Below are 22,042 nucleotides of genomic sequence, written 5' to 3'. Positions count from 1 at the left end.
TCTCTATCAATAACTAACTCCCGCTCTCTCTCCCAACACACTCTCTCCCCCTTTCTCTCCTTTCTGTCCCCCTTCTTTCCACCTCCGTTATTCCCCCTCTCTCTCTCACTCACCCACTTTCTCCTCCTTTTGTATCTCTCTCTCCCTCCCTCTCCCTCTACCTCTCTACCTTTCTCCCTCCCTCTCCCTCTCTCTCTCCAGACAGTGTGAGTTGGGTGTAATATGTCATATCTCACCCACGGATACAGACACTGCCTCACACAGCAACATAGACTTAGGGAGATATCACTGAGCACACAATAATAGTAACAATAATAATGAATTTATTATGATAGTGGTTATATTATTATCAAGGTACTATTCTTAATAAAAAATAATAAGAAGAACACTACTATTGAGCATTCATATTTAATATATTAATATATGTGATAATTTATCATTTTTGTAAATTGCTGACCATCAGGAAAGTAGCGTCAATGTTGGTATATTTAAGTGCTGGGAGGGTCAGTGGGGTGGTCGAAGGTAGATGTCACCCTGCACTTACAAAATTACTCGTTACCCCATCCATCCATCTGTCCGTCAAGCCATCCATCCTCCATCCATCCGTCACTCATTCATCCTCTTAACCTACACACACATCCTACACACAGCATATAGTCAATCTGACCCACACACACACACACACACACACACAGACACACACTCACACACACACAGACACACAACTATTTTTACATCAAACATTGAATAAAAACCAGAGAGTTTTGGTGGTTCACGGTCTAGCTCACCAAACCGAATAACCTTTGACGTCTCCAGTGGAGAGCGAGGCCAGACCCAGACCAAGAAGCGGAGGCCTCCAGACACCTCCAGACGGGACGCACCCCATCTCATCTCCACACGCCGCGCTGGGGCGAATAAAGGGGAAAACAGAGAACGACCTCATATCATGTCTGTTTTTTCCCGTAAGGCCATACCGTGTGCCCTGGGTACTGGGGACGGTTTGAGAAGATGTGTCGCAGCGAGGTCATAGGACTGCTGACAGCTGCTTCTACAGGTAATGTCTGCCAGGACAGACCGAGTATGATGGAGAGGATTCATTAAGGAAGGGAGAGACATTAAGATAGAGGGCGGAGAGGGAGAGAGACTTGGTCTCAGAGAGAGAGAGGGACATTATTATAGAGAGCGAGATGCAAGGGCAGTTGATGTGTGTGGTAGTGTGTGTGTATGTGCATGCATGTGTGTTAGCGTATGCATGTGTGTGTACATGCATGGTCGTATATGCACCTGTGTGTGTGTGTGTGCGCGTGTGCGTGTGCGTGTGTGGGAGGGGGGGGGCAATGGACTGGGGGTCGGGGTCGGGGGTCTTACTGGTAGCAGGGGCAGAAGGAAATGATTACCCCCTCTCCATGACACAGGGCTGACTCACACCCCTCCCCTCTTCTCCCCTCGTCTCCCCCCTTCTCCCTCCGTCTCCCCACGTCTCCCCTCTTCTCCCCCAAACCAACTCAGGATGCGCCGTGGGCTGCCCAGGCATCTCATTGGCCAATTGAAGTTCCACTCCCCCCTCCCTCAAAGACCCTTTGAGGGAGGGGGAGGGGGGCAGGGAGGTAAGAGAGAGGGCAGAGAGATCACATGCAGAGATTGGCCAATGAGAACAGAGCAAATGAGCTCCAGGCCCCTCCTGTACTGTGGAAACTCTTGGAATAAACCAAGGTTTATTATGTTTAATCTGGGCTTTTGAACTTCTTCTCATTTCAAAGGTACTTGAATGTTACAATTGAAGTAATATAATTAAATCTTATATAAGGAGAATTCAATTAAACTCCTCAACAATGAGCCAATGCATCGTAAAATGTGGTATTATTTTATAGCTTTCCATTGTTACTCTGCCTACTCAGTGAATACCAACAGTCTAATATATATATAAATATATATAATGAAAACACATTGTGTGTGCAAACAGCGTAGAATTAGTTTCCAGAGTGCTCAGCGTTAACAGTTTTTTAGAGAGCAATAACAGCTTCTGGCACTGTGTTATAACACACTGAGTCTATGAGGCAGCACATTGAGAGAGCTAACAGTGCTTTACAAATTGAATAAAGTGCTACGTGCTCACAGTTCACAAGAAATGGCATAGAGGGCTAAAATGTATTAAAAAATGTACAGGGAGTTCTTAAGGAGTATTTCTATAACATAGTCCTAACCGTAGTGAGGGCGAAGCCAACAAGGTATTCCAAAGCCACAGTGTGTAATAAAACACACATAGAAAGTGCCAGCACTACATAAGAAAGTGTAGAGAAATTCCTTTTACATTAGAAAGTCCAGACCATGAAAACCTACGGACCTCCCGTGGTGTCCAGGCCCCACAAGGCAATGGAACATTGTGTTAAGAACACACAACAGGTGTAGACCTGAGTTCAAAAGATAAAGGTGTCTCTTGCTTCTCTTAAAGTCACTATTGATTAAATGCATTCAATAAAACGCACCACAGACGTTGTCCCATCAGCCGGTCAAACACGCCACAGAGCGTTTTGATCAGCATAGAACCGCACGCCAGGAAACAAACCAGACACGTTTAGGAGGACGCAACGTTGTGGGGAGAACTAAACACCATCATAAAGAGCAAATAACATAAATATATAAACATAGACATATATAGGGAAAATGTATAGACATATACAGTATATACACATATATAGAGAACATATCGACATATATACATACATGTAGAAAACATACACAGACGTATATATACATATATAGAGAACATATAAAGACATATATAAATACATATAGAGAACATATATAGAGCGGTGTTCTTTGAGGTCCGACTCTCTGTGAGCAGTTCAGTAGTTAAATACCGCTGGCGAACGCGGTGGATACAACAGATGTGTGACGGAAGCAGTGACCAAATGATTGGCCATAGATCATTCTCCAAGCCCACACACACACACACACACGCACCCCCCCACACCCCCCCACACACACACACACGTCACACACACACACACACACACACACACACACACACACACACACACGTCACACACGTCACACACACACACACACCCCCCCCCCCCCCCGCCCCCCCCCCACACACGCCCACACAAATGCACGCACAAAGAGGCAAAGACGCACGCACACAGGCACGCACACATACCCACATACTCTGAATCACCTGGTCTCCATACATGATCCTGATGCAGCAAAGCTATTAGTGGAAGAGCCCTGAGACAGAGAGTGAGAGAGAGAGAGAGAGAGAGAGAGAGAGAGAGAGAGAGAGAGAGAGAGAGAGAGAGAGAGAGAGAGAGAGAGAGAGAGAGAGAGAGAGAGAGAGAGAGAGAGAGAGAGAGTAAGAGAGAGAGAGAGAGAGTAAGAGAGAGAGAGAGAGTAAGAGAGAGACAGAGACAGAGACAGAGACAGAGAGAGACAGAGACAGAGACAGAGAGAGAGAGAGAGAGAGACAGAGACAAGGACAGACAGACAGAGAGCGAGAGATGTCCTGAAACTCTCTCCTCAGCTCCACCTCTGACCCCTACATGGTCCTTCATCAACTGTCTCTGTATGTCGCTTTGGACAGACAGACCTGCTAGTGACTAACTAGTCAGGGGAGACGGACGGAGGACACAGTGATGGAGGTGCAGTGGTAACCAGGGCAGTGGTTAACTGAGAGTGGTAACCAGTGATTAACAGACAGTGGGAACCAGACAGTGGTTACCAGACAGTGGTTACCAGACAGTGGTTACCAGACAGTGGTTACCAGACAGTGCTTAGCAGACAGTGGTTACCAGACAGTGGTTACCAGACAGTGGTTAGCAGACAGTGGTTACCAGACAGTGGTTAGCAGACAGTGGTTAACAGACAGTGGTTACCAGAGCGGTGGTGGTCCTCAGAGAACGGTTTGAAGGCAGCCTCCACCCTGGCCCTGCCTCTTAGGAAGTATGGAACAGATTCCCAGAGCCCGTAAATCTGTCTGACGAATCCATTGTGTGAAGAGCAGGACCCGGAGTCCAGGGAACTTCAGCCTCATAACTCGACCGCTGGGACGAGGGTCCATCTGCTGTGGATCCGGACGTAATGACGAACCAGGGAGGGAGAAACCCCAACCGACCTGCACAAACCCACAATGGAGGCTGGGCCCTGGATCCACAATGGAGGCTAGGCCCTGGATCCACAATGGAGGCTGGGCCCTGGATCCACAATGGAGGCTGGGCCCTGGATCCACAATGGAGGCTGGGCCCTGGATCCACAATGGAGGCTGGGCCCTGGATCCACAATGGAGGCTGGTCCCTGGATCCACAATGGAGGCTGGGCCCTGGATCCACAATGGAGGCTGGGCCCTGGATCCACAATGGAGGCTGGGTCCCCAATGGAGGCTGCAGTAACTGATAACAGAAATACACTTTAACCACAAGATACATAGTTCTCTGTTCTCAGAGGTATAAGGTATTTAAAGGTATTAATCACAGGCTTTTAAGGAACTTACTACACTTGGATGTGTTGTGCAGTTTGTCTTAAGCTGCGCCAAATTGTCTGTGAGAGGAATTTACTCTTTGAAGACAATGCTAAATAAAGGACTAAATCTCGCATAATACCACTTATGTACTCGGGCATTTTGTATTCTCTCTCTCTCTCTCTCTCTCTCTCTCTCTCTCAAAGACAACTAGAGGTCATGCAGCTGTGCGGCATTACTTAGCAGATGCTACGGAGTAACACAGTTATTCAAGCAATTCATAACAGAGGGAGGGAGGGGGAGAGAAGGATAGAGGGAGAAGGAGGGAGAGCGAGAGAGATACAGAGAGAGACAGAGAAAGATACAGAGAGAGAGAGAGAGAGAGAGAGAGAGAGAGAGAGAGAGAGAGAGAGAGAGAGAGAGAGAGAGAGAGAGAGAGAGAGAGAGAGAGAGAGAGAGAGAGAGAGCGAGAGAGAGAGAGAGAGAGAGAGAGAGAGAGAGAGAGAGAGAGAGAGAGAGAGAGAGAGAGAGGGAGTGGAAGAGAGAGAGAGAGAGAGAGAGAGAGAATACAAAATGCCTGAGTACATAAGTGGTTGAGTATTATGCGACACAATAGACAAGCTCATCCTGATAGCCTCGTGCACAGAGCCGTTTTGCCGTCCAATCACGTGCTGCTCGGCTCATTGGCTTCCCGCCATAAAACCTTTTGTCACATGGTATTCTGTCGCTACGCCTCCTGTTCAATTTCACCCCTCATTTCCCTGATGAGCTCCCAGTCTTAATCAGTTCAGTCTTCTCTCTCCTGGTTGTGAAATGCATTTGTGTGCGTGTCCCGCAAGCTGAGTAGATTCTATAGTAGAGTCCATAGTGGAGTCTATAGTAGAGTCTATCATCACATCTGATCAATTGTTCAGCAGAATGAGCAGCGTTTTTGGCATAACCTAGAGAACGAGAAGTATCGCTTAATATGGTTTGCTGGACCAACATGGTTTCTAGGTTTAGCTTGCCCTCCAGCTAAACTGTGATTCTTTAAAAAGAAAAGAAGACGGTTTAGAGACGGTGATAAGAAGATGAAGCGGTGATTACTCTGACAGTAAACAGACCGATAGCTGATAGATCCAGAACAGGTAGAGCCCGTCTGAAACGCTCTCCTGGAAACCACAAACAACTGGACATTCCTGCGCTGTGCTCACCCCAACCGTCGTTCATCATACTTCACATGAAGCAACAGGTCCATCATCCCTGGGGGGGTGGAGCCTGCTGGATCCTCATCTTCTAAACATCAGCAGGTTGACTGGCATTGAGGAGCACTTCTGGGGATCTCTTCATGGCACTACTAACTACACTAGATGACGAACTACACTAGATGACTAACTCTACTAGATGATTAACTAAACTAGATGACTTACTACCCTAGAACACTATTCACACTATATGACTAATTACACTCACTACACTAGATGACTAACTAGACAAGATGACTAACAAGACGAGATGACTTACTACCCGAGATGACTAACTAGACTAGAAGACTAACTACACTAGATGACTAACTAGACGAGGTGACTAGATACACTAGATACTAACTACAGTAGATGACTAACTAGTCTAGATCACTCACTAGTCCGTCTGGGGATAACCCTCCTCTTCCTTTGACCTCTGACCCTCCAGGTCACTCGATAGTGATCGTGGTAATGCAGGGGGCGGGGCCTGGCGGGACCGGCTTCCTGTTTGGAGGGGGGCCATCCCCCTAAACCACCTCAGTAATTGCGGCGGTCATGGTTTTCCAGTTGAGCACCATTATGAGGTCAAGGGTCACCAGGCTAGATTACGATCTCAACATTAATCATCGGGTCGACGTCTTTGACTCACAACAGGAGGAGTTCAAAACAAGAGCTGTACTGAGAGGTTTCCAAAGGGATTATAACATGGCTGCTGAATACAACACATATCTATATCTATATCTATATATCTATACCTATATATATATATAGATATAGATATATTCATCTCTATATACAGTATATTCCTTTGACAATATTGAATATTTAACCTTATGCAAACCAAGCCAAACATGAATCATGCCCAAAGCTTTCATGCCGCGATGGCTGCAGCTCCATTCATCTTCCCAGAGTAAACTCTCCATTCTCCTGGAGAGCTCTTTAAACACTGCTGCTCCGCTAAATGGGACACTTAGCAGCTATTGTGACATTATTTAAAGCCCAGACAGATGGGTCCGACTGCGGCCACAGACTTTACATAAATACACATCCTGTTAAAGTGGAATCTACAACCAAATCTAACAAAAGTGCCCTCATCTAAATTCTTTACGTTCTTTTATTCTTCATGTTTTAAAGCTTTGAAGATGAATTAACTTCCTGTGGAAAGTTGCCAAAGATCCAGATCCGGACTCAACAGAGGCTAAGCTAACGGTGGATAATGTACAGAGTTAAGCACAGACGCTCCACCACCACCACCCCCACCCTCTCCCCCACCCCCCATATCACCACCAGCACCACCACCCTCTCCCCGAACCCCCGTATCTCCACCAGCCCCAAACTAGCTCCATCACCACCACCCTCTCACCCACCCCCAATATCCCAATTTACATTTGCCGCATTTAGTTAGATGCTTTAATCCAAAGTGACTACCAGCCCCAAACTATCTCCAACTTCACCCCGACAACCATCCCTGCTACCACCTCCTCCACCGTCAGCCCCTTCTCCACCACCACCTCCTCCATCCCCTTCTCTACCTCCATCCCCTTCTCTATCACCACCCTCTTCTGTCTGTGTGTGTGTGGGTGTGTGTGTGTGCGCGCGTGTGTATGCGTCTGTGTGTGTGTGTGTGTGTGTGTGTGTTTGCGCGTGAGTATGCATCTACGTGTGTGTGTGTGTGTGTGTGTGTGTGTGTGTGTGTTTAAGTGTGTGTGTGTGTGTGTGTGTGTGTGTGTGTGTGTGTGTGTGTGTGTGTGTGTGTGTGTGTGTGTGTGTGTGTGTGTGTGTGTGTGTGTTTAACCTGAGTGCTGCAACAGATTCCAATAGAGATGATTTCACATGGTGGGGTGCTAATCAATAATCAAACCCTAAAGGGGAGTGAGTCTGTGAGTGTGTACCAGGGGAACTATCCTAAATGAATACCACTAATAAGCTGAGTGGACAGCCGGGGTTAGGGTAGGGGGGGGGGGGGGGGGGGGTATATATGTTTAATTTAATTGATAGCTCTAATTGATTATTTCAGGCTTTAACACATTAACTCATTTTCCCAGAGGACTTGACTTTGTTGCTGTTGTAAATTAGGGGTGGCGGTCTGTCGTAGAACGCACGTGTGTGTGTGTGTGTCTGTGCGTGTCTGTGTGCGTGCGTTCGTGTATGTGTGCGTGCGTGCGTGAGTGTAGTCATCTGGCCCTGAGGAAAACCAGTGATGGGTCGGCCATTGTAAATATATTCAGATCCCTCTGTACTATACTTTCAAATATATGATATATTGTACAATTAAATGTCTTTATTCAATATTTAGTTTAAAGGTGTTTTGCTCTTACCACCAAAAGGGTCGATCTTATGTATAAGACATAATTAGAAATTAATAATTCTGACTTTTGCTCTCTAAATTAACCATTGCTCTGATTTACTAATGCAATATACTTTTCTTTTCTTCAGACCTTTTCTTCATCAGTAATGATCCGTTCTACTCAGACCTTTGTTCATCAGTAACGGTTTGGCTCCGCCCGGTCGATGCTTCTGATTGGTTCCATGAGAGCAGATTGATATGAGAGTCCTGGAGGATTTACCGCCCTCAGGATGGATTTACACTGACCATTGAGTAGTTTTAGTTAGTCATTGGGAATTCGGTTAAGGGTAATATATTAAGGGTAATATATACTGACCTATAGGGTGTGTCTGAAGCCCAATGCCTAGCTGGGAGCTCGATGAGGATTTCCTGGTGAGGTGGAGCGGGCCTGGTGGAAATTAAAAGGCAAGTCGGGGATTAGGGGGGAGATGGTCTTTGAAAGTCTCATTCTAAGACACTTTTGTTTGGTAGGAAATCGCCCCCGGCCACAGAACTCGCAAGATCAAAACATGAGTCAGGGAACATTGGCTGGACGCGAGATTCATTTTGAGTTTTCAGACGAGGTTGCTCTGGGAGGCGAGGCCGTCGTGTTTCCCAACAGGGCATTCACTCGATTTCACAGAAGGCACAGATTCTGCTCTCAGCGTGTGACGGGTGAGCTTTCACTTTGGCAGTCACAACTAAGCATAGTGACACAGTACTCTCCAATAGTGAAAACCATTTTGAAGCAGAACTGGAAGAAAAGAGGTGGGTCCCATTCTTAAGGAAACCTTCTTGAGTCTCTACCTGTTGATGGACTGGTACCGGGATAGCCGTTGTGAGCATTAGACTGGGAGAGCAGTTGAACGTTGGCATTAGACTGGGATGTGAGCGTTAGACTTGGATGTGAGCGTTTGAGCGTTTACTCTAGAAGGTCTTCAGGTCAGGAACCGCCTGCTCTAGAAGGTCCTCAGGAAGCTCCTGCTCTAGAAGGTCCTCAGGAAGCTCCTGCTCTAGAAGGTCCTCAGGAAGCTCCTGCTCTAGAAGGTCCTCAGGAACCTCCTGCTCTAGAAGGTCCTCAGGAAGCTCCTGCTCTAGAAGGTCCTCAGGAACCTCCTGCTCTAGAAGGTCCTCAGGAACCTCCTGCTCTAGAAGGTCTTCAGGTCAGGAACCTCCTGCTCTAGAAGGTCTTCAGGTCAGGAACCACCTGCTCTAGAAGGTCCTCAGGAACCTCCCGTTCTAGAAGGTCCTCAGGAACCTCCTGCTCTAGAAGGTCCTCAGGAACCTCCTGCTCTAGAAGGTCCTCAGGAACCTCCTGCTCTAGAAGGTCCTCAGGAACTGCCTGCTCTAGAAGGTCCTCAGGAACCACCTGCTCTAGAAGGTTTTCTTGTCAGGAACCGCCTGCTCTAGATGGTCCTCAGGAACCTCCTGCTCTAGAAGGTCCTCAGGAACCTCCTGCTCTAGAAGGTCCTCAGGTCAGGAACCTCCTGCTCCTTTAATTTCCATAATCCCCTCCTCAGATCTCACCTACTATGACTACACATCTATTTCTATCTACTTTAAAAGCAGAGATGGAAATATAGCATTGTGTGTCTAATTATTTCGACCGAATGTTACGTATAACATACGTTTTGACTTTCATTGCCCGATAAAAAAGGACGTAACAGCTGGCTACACGAAGCAGAACTCTTTCTAATTGTAGATGAGACACACATTTTGCCAATTCAGCCAACAAAAACATTTCATCATGTTACAGCGAGGATAAATGGCTCTGCGGTGAATATTCACCACAGGGGGTCATTTAACTGTGGCAGCTGGGGGCTAACAACCTCATTTCACCACATCAAGAGGCCCTGCGAAGAAAAAATATACTTAAGAAAACCAGGGGGGTAAACAAGCACACAGCTTGCTAGATAGCTATATAGCTAGTTACCCCTTTAAGTTTATAAAACCATTCTACCCTGCAGTTAATACTGATGTTTTGTGCGACGAAGCCTTCCCCTCCCTGGGATACTCTCACCTGCAGCTGGTCTGAACCTCATCAGTACTGCTGTATACCACCGCTCCCAAGGGAAGCCCCTTAAAACAGAACAGCCTTGAGACGAGAGAGAGATACAGAGAGAGAGACATATACAGAGGAAGAGAGGGATAATGCTGAGGTCTCACTGATACCTGAAAACCTTATATCCCAGAGACCCAACCCATCCATTAGAGGGGAGAAATTATTAAAACTCAAACCGAGTCAAACTTTAAACTGCCCATGCTGTGCTCTTCTGTCTTCTATCCACCATTTAATATAGGAACCACTATAGTTCTTCTACCATTATAGGAGTGTTGAAGAGATGGCCCAGGTCTTCACTAGGGCGAGGAAATCTTTATGAAGCACATTTCACAAGGAACAGTGAAAGTTCAATAACCTACACACTCAAACATTACTGTCTTTGAGGAGAACTAAGACATTTACCCCAATGATTGGGCCTTTAAAATGGTTGTATTCTGAGCAAAAGAAATGTCCACAACTTCCGACTGGTTATAAAATGTTGAATGTGACGTCACCAAATGTTTAGCACACCAATGACATCACAGGTGGGAGTGGCCCGGGTCATGAGTCTCGGTCAACATGTAGTCTAGTCCAGACCAGTAAACCAGAGAGCAGCACATGACAGTAATCTAGTCTAAACCAGTAAACACTACATGACAATAACCTAGTCTAGACCAGTAAACCAGAGAGCAGCACATGACAGTAATCTAGTCTAATTTAGGCTGGACCAGTTAACCAGTAAACAACACATGACAGTAATCTAGTCTAGACCAGTTAACCAGTAAACACCACATGACAGCAATCTAGTCTAGACCAGTAAACTAGTAAACTCCACATGACAGTTATCTAGTCTAGACCGTATATATGAGGTCTAACTTTGGTCTGATTTTAGAAATGATCCTCAGATGAAAGAATGCAGTCCTGGTTATACTTTTATTACCAGAGTTCATATCATAAATAATCTTAAATGAATCCATCACCCTATTCTTCACAGATGGTCCCAATGCTATATGTCGTGTTTCCATCCAGCAGAACCTGAAGCTGCGAGACAAGATGTGTTTCATTTCTTAATGTCTTTAACGGTCTGAGTGTGCGGCTGTACATAGTTTAATATTTAACATGTTTGCTTATTTCTGTCCTCTCCTCCTCCACTCTGAATGCAGAAACTGAGTCATATTAAAATATGTCTGACAGCTGCAGAGCATTCAGCTGAACTGAAACAGGCCGCTTAAGCTGGGAGGGCTTTCATCAAAATCATTTTCCGCCATCATAGAAAAACAACTGCTCCCCACATTTACTGGTCTGTCCTCAATTAACTGGTTGAGTCATAAAATGTGACTGGTTTGTCCCCAATTAACTGGTTGAGCCATAAAATGGGACAGTGTGCTCCAATACAGAAACACATTGTTTTCGGTACATGTTTATGGAACAAAATTGTATAAAAGTGCAGATTATTAGTTCCAGAGAAGTAAATCAAAGGATAAATGGTGGTTGCATTCAGCCATGAACATATTTGTAATATTAAGAGCTTATGGCCACACGAAGAATATAATTTAACAATAATTCAGCCCTCAGTCTTTGTATGTGTACTCTGCCATCTAGTGGGCAAACAATACTCAACAACATCTTAACCAATTAAGTGGACCTACAGCTCAGAGAGCTGCAATTATCTGAGATCATCATGAACATGTACAACTCAAACATGTTCAGGGGCCGTGTTAGACGGTTTAAAGGCTTAAAGGGCTAGCAGCTAGCTAGCCTGCAACGATCCCACAGCTAGTAAGCACACAGTTAGATAGCTGTGTAGTTATATATTTTAGTCTTCAACTGCTCTATAAAAAAAGACTGACGGACAGGCCGAGACTATGACCTGCAACTCTCTACCCGCTACAAATACAAGCACATCATGGTGTCACACACACACCCACCCCCCCCCCCCCCCCCCCCCCACACACACACACACGTAATCATTACACTCTCTAGCTAAGTGGTTAACCATTCACAGCTAGTATTTGACCAATCATAGATAATACCCTCAACTGCCACATGGAGGAGCTGTGACCCAACGTGATTCCACAGTCACAATGAATCAGAACCATATCAAGCATCCAATTAAATAATGCATTTCATGCTATGCAGTGGCATTTAATCACAAACTTTCACAACAATTTACTTGATATTGAGTCAATTTTATATAGCGCACAAGTTTTCAACCATTAAAATGTAGAATCTTGTGTACACCTTACAGCAACAACACATAGCTGTGTGTGTGTGAGTGTGAGTGTGTGTGTGTGTGTGTGTCAGACAAACAGGATATGTAACACCTTACCAGGTGCATGCTGGGAGATAATAATCAAAACCCAGGGAGGTTGGTAATGACAGCTTTAATGTTGATCTTATTGGCAGCGGTAGAGTGGTTGCTGATGACGATAGCGCTTCAAACCCAATCTCCCTGGTCTCTTTCAGCCCGGGGATGACGTACTGATGCACTTTGAGGGGATTCAGGGTTCTGCTCACAGCTTGAGACGCTTCTCCTTTCCTTTCCGGTTTTGTCTATGATTCTCTTCATCCGCTGCTGTCATACATATCAACGATGTTGCAAACCCCATCACCTCATCGATCGTGTAAACCGATAGTCTGACCCAGACAGAGCAGGCGGACTGTCCGCACCCTGTGGAGGAGAGATGAGGCAAACCTTCACAATGATCAGCCTTCACATTACTGCTGCTGCCTCTCCCTGCCTGGAGCACACCTGTACTCATCGGTGTTCAGACATCAACGTAGTGGTGGTATGTGGACCCAGAGGCTGTGATCCAGGCCAAGACCCCCTCCTTCACACAGTCAAACCTCCCAGTGGATCCATCAGACCTCCCAGTGGATCCATCAGACCTCCCAGTGGATCCATCAGACCTCCCAGTGGATCCATCAGACCTCCCAGTGTTCTGCTCGGTGAACTGAGATGGCCACAGTGAGGAAGCTTTGAGTTCAGTCTGCTGCAACTTCTCACCCCGACCCACAGACCGATGGACAGACCCACAGACCGATGGACAGACCCACAGACCGATGGACAGACCCACAGACCGACGGACAGACCCACAGACCGACGGACAGACCCACAGACCGACGGACAGACCCACAGACCGACGGACAGACCGACGGACAGACCCACAGACCGACGGACAGACCCACAGACCGACGGACAGACCCACAGACCGATGGACAGACCCACAGACCCTCTTTTGATTGGGTAGGCTCCAATCTTTGCCACAGCGGCTGGCCATGCATCAAACAGAGCCGGTGTTTCCAACAGTTTAGCCATCACGCTATTGAGATCAGACTTTGAATTTCTTTAGTTTCGGTCTTCACAGCCGATATGTTCCTGATATTTACTTTTCACACCAAAATGATCAGTAAGTTATCAGATCCTCCCCTTTAGTGGTTCCATGGATTGGCTTTAAACCACATTTTCCTCACATACCACTGCATTGCTCAGTATCTATCAACCACCGCTAGATGTGGAATGTGCTTTATATCTTATATATCTTTATAAACGATGCCCCGTGCTACACTGAACCCCGAAGAACCTTTCAGTGTGAGTTTTCTGGTGCTTTATGTTTTCAGCCATACCAGCTAAGAGCCTTTCCACAGTTCTCAAAGGCTTGTCTTTATTCCTGGCGGTGATCGTGTCATCATTTGGTTATTCCACAAACATAACCTCTGAACTGCAGAGGAAAGCCTCCTTTATAAATCCTCCATCAGAGAATGGCTTCCCGTGTTTATCAATGCACTGCGCGTCTTCCAAGCTGCCTTCTGTAGCTCTGTATTTGACGGCTCATGGGGTTGTAAACCCACTGCTTTGCTTCTCGCACCGGGCCGGTGCCTTCTTGATTGATTCAACACTATCCCTCTCTTCTTCGAAATTCTTCTCATGTCTTGTTTCAAAACGATGTTGCACACAGAGCGACAGACAACCACACAGAGCTCGCTCCTTTCGTGGAAATAAATCTGATTTGTTTGTCGAAGATGGCTGAAACAGGCAACAATAAAGCGACTAGTGAAGTTTGTGTGGTGTCTGGATGAAGCAGCCTTACCAGGGCCGGGTCAGTATTCGTTCAGTATTATTTCCAAACAAATTATTATTTTGTTATCCATTATCCCGGTTGGTAGTTACACAATTAAATAAGCCGTAGTCGACAAGTCGAAGGAAAAATATAGTATTTTGTTTTGATGAAATGAAACAATAATAATATTACGATGGCTCTTCTCGTGGGATGGCTCTTCTCGTAGGGTCACGCACATTGTAATGATCAGGATGGAATGATGTCAAATATCAAGTCAGAAAATATTCTGGTTTGTATTGAACAGAAAAATATTTAGAAAAAATATAGAATTAGATATTGATTAATATATGTATCTAGAACACTTACAATAAAAAAGGAAACGTACTCTACTGTACTTCAGGTCAGGTTATAGTCGACTGGCGTACAAAATGTTGGAGAGTGATTTAAAGATACAACTGATTGAATGATTTGTATGTAAAGAAGCGGGGTGTTTAAATGTCCGTTCGCACGGTTGTGTTTAAAACACACTTAAGTCCTACAGGAGTCCAGAGGTTGGAGGGGGTCTCCTGCCTCACGTGAGGTCCTGGTGGACGGCCCTGAAGAGCTGCAGCAGGGCGTCGGCCCAGACCTCCCTCTGGTGCGGCGCGCTGACGTCAGCCATCACCTGGATGGCGTACACCATGGTCAGCACCGTCCGCTCAAAGTCCTGCCCGCTGAGGGGGGTGCGCCGCCGGGCCAGCGCCGCCGTCAGACGCCGGACCTCCGACAGCCTCTTGGGCAGGACGCCCTCGCAGACCGCCTCCAGCCTCTGGAGGCTCCTCAGCGAGGCCAGCTCCTCGTCCGGGATGAGGAGGGAGCGCCCGGGCCCGCCCGCGATCTGCAGGCCGCCCAGCAGCGCCTGGGCCAGAGAGAGGGCGATGGCCGTAGGGGTCAAGGCCAGAGAGGTTGAAGGTCAAGCAACGTGTTTAAGGACTCGATCAAAGGTCAATTTCCCCTTGTTAGCATTTTTTCAAAACCCATGTAATACCCCTAGTTAAGGTTTATTTGAGGTTATTTATTTTTCACTGTATTTGACTAATCGTGCGTGATCACAACATGAGAACAAATCAACCACACTTTCCTCCCTCCTCATATGAAAACCTGCTATATAACTTGCACACGTCTGGCTAGCATGTTTCATGTCTGCCAATGGACTATGCTGCAATCTGATTAGCTCAGATTTCCAAATCAACACCAATATAGCATTCCTGCTCGTTATGAAGAGGGATCATCATGGTCCATCTGGACAGCTTTAACGCCTCAAGGGTCGGGGTGATTGTGCACATGTGCTAGCTACATTCAAGGAAAAAGATTTGGCCTTGAAGCTTAAAAAAAAATCGGTTAAATAAACAGCAGCAAAGAAAATGCAATTCTATGCAAACCATTCTAACACCATTAGGGGATAACACACTGGGGATTACTGACCTCAAAGAGCAGGTTCACCTCCGTCATCGAGCTCTGGAAGGTGGGGTTCACCAGCGAATATGTTCCGCGCCTTATCCTGTAGGCGGACGGATACAGAGCTAAACAGGGGAGAAAGAGGATTGAGATCAGAGCATGTTCCTCTAACCCTTTATCCTGTAGGCGGATAGATAGAGCGCTAAACGGAGGAGAAGGGGGATCAGAGCGTGTTCCTCCAACCCGCTGAGCGTGACACCTCTCCCTGCGTGTTCAGGCTGAGGTGAGGCATGCATCAACACAGACGCTGCCTGCAATAATACGCAGCGGGATTTGAAACTGGAAGGCCTCAGGGCGTTTGAACGGGCCGTTTGGGTTCACCGTCTCCACCAGCGAACTACAAAGGAACAGAACGGGATGTGTCTAGGTCGGGGGCAAGACAAATGTTTTATTGATTCGTTCGTGATTTGGCGAATGAGAGGGGATTCAGAGTCCTGCTGGCATCTGGTTGTGGATGAGGTTGTGAAGTTTACCGGAGAAATTTTCACATCACGTCTTGAGTGTGCTTGAAACGTAAAATGATCAAAATATCCATCAGATGCATTTAAGATGACTTGGTGAGTCTGGCTGCATATCATTAAGTAACAGGTTGAACTACGTGGTAGACGGCCATCCAGATCCCTACTGTTGGTTAGGGAGGCACCCTTACGTATTACGCTATCACTTCACTGCCAACAGACGTATCTAAATTGAATCTTTGATTTTCTTTGAATCAATCGATTTTTTGTGCCGGGGCATTGCTGTGATCCTACTGCAATGAATGATGACACAACATCCTCAGTTCCAGCAGCGACATAAAAATGAAATCTCTACGACTCCTGGGGTCTGTTATGATATCTGGCAGCCCTCCAGAGTGATCCGTCTCCACGTTGGTCCACTGCCCGGACGTCACCTCTACTGCCAGCGTGTCATTTATTAAACTCCAAAATACGACTTTAAAGGCCTGATGGGTGGGGAGTTGGGAGGTACAGTACGCAGTAGATTAACTTCTACTGAACTCCTGAAGCTCGTCCTGAAGCCCTCCCACTTTCTCTCTCTACGTCTCCATTCCCTTTGTCAGTTGAATGTGTCAAATTCTTACAAAGTAATCAATGAGATAGGAATTGAATTAGTGTTGTTTGTGTCGTTTTTTCATTAGAAAGATGATGAGTTCACCAGGCAGGGGCATGTTTTAATTAGTCCTCATCAACATCCCCATCATCCCCGTTAAAAATGGTTGCTATAATAACTAGAACCCCCCCACATAACTAATAATTATCTTTCCATTATGGTTTGTCATTAAACCATTACCCGCCTCTTTATTAAGCCTGATTATGTAACTACATCAACCAAATGCCATCCTACTCTTATGATCACTATATGGTTTTAATTCGATATCAGATTGCTTCTCCAAGCCCAGATGTCAGGTTGGAGGCCTTGGCTTCATAAAGTCCCCTCCCCACTTCCTCCCTCATCCCCTCCTCAACCAATCGGTGTTCAGGATGCTATGTCATTACCGCGGCGGTGGGGGACATGTAATCTCTTGCTAAGCGCCAGTGTCGAGCTCGGGGGAACAACTAGCATCCATTCATTAGCGGCTCTAAATGGCTTCTCTGGGCCGGAGGGAGGAGAGGAGAATGGCTGCTCTGGTTACCCTGAGGGGGGGGGGGGGGGGGGGGGGGGGGGGGGAGGAGAACTACAGATGAGAGGAAGAGAGAGAGGGGAAGGCCTCGTCGCAGCCTACAGTGATGTAGTCTGCAAGCTAAAGTGGAGTAGCCTGCAGGCTACAGTGGAGCAGCCTGCGGGCTACAGTGGGACAGCCTGCGGGCTACAGTGGGACAGCTCGCAGGCTACTCCACTTTAGCTTGTAGGCTACAGTGGGACAGCCTGCAGACTACAGTGGAGTAACCTGCAGGCTACATGGACTTTGTTTATATTTGCAATCATTTGAATAACTTACAATTGTTTCAGACTCAATAACGAGTTTAGAGGCACGGCGTTATGGGTGGGCCTGACGGACCCAGGCCCACCCACTGTTCAACAGGCCCACCCGCGTATTCGGTTGCTAAGCAACGTAAATGTCTTATGCAGACTATTTTTTCTCTGCATCAGTGACAGACACGATTGATTTGATCGAGAACCTCAAACAAGAACTGACAGACATTCGCTCAGGTGATGTGTGTTCTTAATGAACTGAACAACCGATTCCACAGTGACACCTATGGGCTCATGGCATCTGCAGCAATCCTGATGTCCCCTAGCCTCAATATAAATGACACCACTTTGGCTACTAAAGCGAACTCTCTCAATGATACAGGAAAGCGCTTCCAGATAACCATATCAGAGTCAGAGCTCGCAGTGTTTGTGCAACTCATAGAGAGGAAGAAAAACCGAGGAGAACATCTCAAAAGTATTCTTGAAGTGATGGACACATGAAATGAGGACGTTTTCCCGAATATCCATGCTTTCAAGCTCTGATTACACTACCAATACTACACATCCTGTTCAGTTGAACGCGTCTTTTCCAATGTCAACCGAATTAAAACAGCAAATAGGAGCACCATGCTTACAACTCGCCTTATGTCCCTCTGTCTGTTGACATTTGAGAGAGAGCGTACAGTAACTCTCGACTTCGATGAAATCATTGACATTTTCAAGAGCAACCCCGCCGATTACTCCTGTAAATGAATTAATACATTTTCTTCTCATGCTCTCTCTTCTGCCCATGCCTATCTATTTTCATGTTTGGCAATCTTTTAAGCCTGCCTGTTGGCGCAAAACTACCCAGTTGTTATTTTGATGTTCTGCCCTTAAGGATATTGTTAGTTTGCCTGATAAGTTAACTTCTGAAATGCTTTGTTTTTGAAATGCGGCAAAATAAATGTTGATATTGATGCTTGCTCTGATTTGCGTTAAAGGGCTGTTAACCTTCTGACTTCGGATGACCGTGAATTGGTGGTATACTATTGTATTAGTTATTATCTCTTAGTAGCCTAAATTTGAATGCATGTTCTTGTATAATAAGCCAAGTTTTTGAAAACTTAAACAATTCAACAGATTTATGAAATAGTCAGCCTCATGTTATAAGAGCAGATCTAAACCACGAGGGAAATATTCGATTCCTGACCACTTTAACAGTCTATCTATAGGCATTATGTCTATAAAGTGACGCGCTAAAGCATGATGCGTAATTGAGATTCCAAAAGCGCTCTTCTTTGTTCAGAGCCAAGGAGAGCGATCGCGGATGGGTCCGTCCTATGCAACAAAACTTTTTACAATGCAACAAAATATTAAAGAGCATCAAGTTATTAAAATCTCTACTATGCACAGAAAATATAACAGTATATTAGTCAGTCATTTTTATTAGGTAAACAGGGATTTGATAACGTTTTTAATTTAAGGACCACCCACAATATGTCTGGCCCACCCACAACTGGAATCCTGACGCCGTGCCTGGTTTAGAGTTAGCTGACCTACTTGCAATAGACATGCATTTGGCACGACAAACCTTTGACCATGTCCCAATAGGCAGGTTGGGGTTCGGTGTAGCTGTGATGCTTAAAGAATCTCAGGAACGGCAAACAGTGAGGAAGCTCACAGGCCAAAACAAACAAACCGACGAGGGGGGAAACATAACTGAAGACGTCAATAAGCCGGTGGAGCCAATGAACGGATCAACGCAGGTGAAGATCGATCAACAAGATTGATAGATAAAGCCTGGCAATAACAGTAGGGATTGTGACTGGTTTCAGTAATCCAGCATTTCCCTCCAAATACCTCCACTTCCTCTCCAGAAGAATTCTAGAAGAGGGAGTCTTTGTCAAGAAGAAATTCCAGAGAAAATGAGTCAGTGACCATATCGGAGCGTCTAAAACGTCACTGACACAGCCTTAAACAAACCCCCTTAAAAGTTAATTTGATTTGTTATTTGGTAAATGCTTCTATCCAAGTAAATTACAGTGAATACAAAGCAGATAGGGGTGTGACAGTGGATATAGAGACAAGTCAGTAAGGGGCAGGTAGGGGTTAGACTGTACCGAGACAGAACATTAAGGAGCAGATAGGGGTTAGACAGCACAGAGACAGGTAATTAAGGGGCAGGTAGGGGTTAGACTGTACAGAGACAGATCATTAAGGAGCAGATAGGGGTTAGACAGCACAGAGACAGGTAATTAAGGAGCAGGTAGGGGTTAAAAAAGTACAGAGACAGGTGATTAAATAAAGGTGGGGGTTAGACGGTGAATACAGAGACAGGTCATTAAGGAGCAGGTAGGGGTTAGACAGGGCTCACCATTCCTGTTACATCTGCGTGCTACAAATAATAACGGGTTCAAAAACGTGTGTTTAGTTTCCTAAATTGGATCAGAGCGGGAGGCCATTTAGCTAAAGGGCGGATGATTATAGAAATGATGATTAATAAAAAATAAAAATAAACTGTCTAAAAACATCCACTTAACCTTTAACAATTCGAGCTGCTCCTACAGAGCCTGCACCGGGGTTAGGTGATGGAGCATGTGATGGAGCCGGTGATGGTGGCCTACCTGTCCTCTGGGAGGCTGACTCCTGGGCGGAGAGCAGGACAACGACAGCCATGAACCTCCACTCCATCCTGGACCCACGAGACACTTCAGTCTGTCGCTCGCTCACCGGCCATCTCACTCCTCTCTTCTTCTTCTCCTCGCTAACTCTCACTAACTCTCTTTTTGTCTCTCTCTCCCCCTGTCCCTACCTCTCTCCCTCTCCCTCCCGGTGTCTCTCTCGCCCACAGTTCAATCTGATGGCTTTAAGTGGCAGGGAGACAGGATGTCACGTCGCCAAAACACACTGAAGAGTCACATAAGATCTCTCCCCCTCTCTCCTACTCTCTCTTCCCCTCTCTCTCGCCTTCCTGAAATCTGTCTCTTGTTATTCTCTCACAGTTAGTCTTTCCATCTATTTACCTCCCTTCCTCCTTGTCTCCTTCTCCAACTCCCTGTTTCCTTCTCACCTCCCTCCCTCCCTCCCTCCCTCCCTGTCTCCTTCTCCCCCTCACACTGTCTCCTTCTCACCTCCCTCCTTCCCTCCCTCCCTGTCTCCTTCTCCCCCCCCACTCCCTCCCTCCCTCCCTCCCTCCCTCCCTCTGTCTCCTTCTCCCTCTCCCCTCCCTCTGGCTCCTTCTCCCTGTATTCTTCTCCCCCTCCCTCCCTCTGTCTCCTCTCCCTCCCTTTGTCTCCCCCTCACTCCCTCTGTCTCCTCTCCCTCCCTCCTTTTGTCTCCCCCTCCCTCCCTCTGTCTCCTTCTCCTCCCACCCTCCTCCCTCCCTCCCTATGCCCCTCTCCCTCCCTCCCTCCTGTATGCGTGTCTGAGGAACCAGGATCATGGCCAAAGCTCTGTGGCGGACGGGGAATGTGTAACCAAACCGGCCAGGGTGGAGGAGGGTGGAGGAGGGTGGAGGAAGGTGGAGGAGGGTGGAGCACAAGGAACAGCAACAACATTCGGTAGCTGAGGGGCTGGACGATCAGAACATTCCCCCTCCACCGCAGCTCCATTCCTCGTGCTCCCCTTAGCCACCACCGACCTACAATCACGCCAAGCACCACGTCTGGAAGTTTGATTGTGTGCGTCTGCATTTGTGCATGCACGCGTCTGGATTTGTGTGCGCACATTTATTTCTGTGAATGCATGACTGTGAGCTGACCTGTGCTACAGCCAGGCTATGCATCTGTGTTTGTGTGTGTGTCTGTGCACACTACACCTCTTTGTATGTGTGTGTGTGTGTGTGTGTGTGTGTGTGTGTGTGTGTGTGTGTGTGTGTGTGTGTGTGTGTGTGTGTGTGTGTGTGTGTACACTATGCATCCTTGTGTGTGTTTGTTTCTGCGCACACTATGCATGTGTGCATGTGTGTGTGTGTGTGTGTGTGTGTGTGTGTGTGTGTGTGTGTGTGTGTGTGTGTGTGTGTGTGTGTGCGCGCTACAGCCAGGCTGATCTGAACCCTCATCTGGCAGACATCAGCTGGCGGGGCCTGCAGTGCTGGCTGCTGTAATACGGACCGGAGCCCCGTCTCCGTCTCTCCCTCTCTCCCTCTCGCCCTCTCCCTCTCTCCCGTCGTCTCTCGCTCACTCTCTCTCTCTTTTCCTGGCTGACAGCGCTGATTGAACAGCTTCCTGCCCGGCCTCAGCCCAGCTGTACTCAGATTGATGGCATCACGACGCCACAATCAAACACGTCCAAATGGATCAGGCGATTAGGGGAAGTACAGAGTTTCTAATGCGCTCCTGCAGCTCGTTACCAGCTCGTTAAGGTCTCTCGCTCCACGCCCGGACCCACAAACACATCTCGCCATCGGGGACTATGCTCCGCCACGCTGAGCGCTGGCTCACTGCCAACAATCATCTCCATCAGGGAAAGGGCTCTCTCTCTGTCCATGTCTCTTTTTCTGCCTCCCTGGACTATTGTAACCAGTGATATCTCTCTCTCTCTCTC

The 22,042-nt window shown here is 46.9% G+C and overlaps 1 protein-coding gene across 1 annotated transcript; it reads right to left on the bottom strand.

Annotated features, from left to right (window-relative positions):
• Window positions 1-14,384: 14,384 nt before the first annotated feature.
• fam180a (family with sequence similarity 180 member A) lies at window positions 14,385-20,540 on the bottom strand. Its single transcript, XM_030342174.1, has 3 exons — window positions 20,122-20,540; window positions 15,569-15,666; window positions 14,385-15,002 (listed from the first exon to the last, which is right to left on the bottom strand). The coding sequence occupies exons 1-3, from the start codon at window positions 20,186-20,188 to the stop codon at window positions 14,676-14,678; spliced, it is 492 nt and encodes a 163-aa protein (XP_030198034.1). The 5' UTR covers window positions 20,189-20,540; the 3' UTR covers window positions 14,385-14,675.
• Window positions 20,541-22,042: the final 1,502 nt, after the last annotated feature.

The sequence above is a fragment of the Gadus morhua genome, chromosome 19, assembly GCF_902167405.1.
Source record: "Gadus morhua chromosome 19, gadMor3.0, whole genome shotgun sequence".
In the NCBI taxonomy this organism is placed as follows: Eukaryota; Metazoa; Chordata; class Actinopteri; order Gadiformes; family Gadidae; genus Gadus; species Gadus morhua.
Note: the sequence above shows the minus strand (reverse complement) of the source record. Positions and strands in the feature narration are given on the sequence as shown.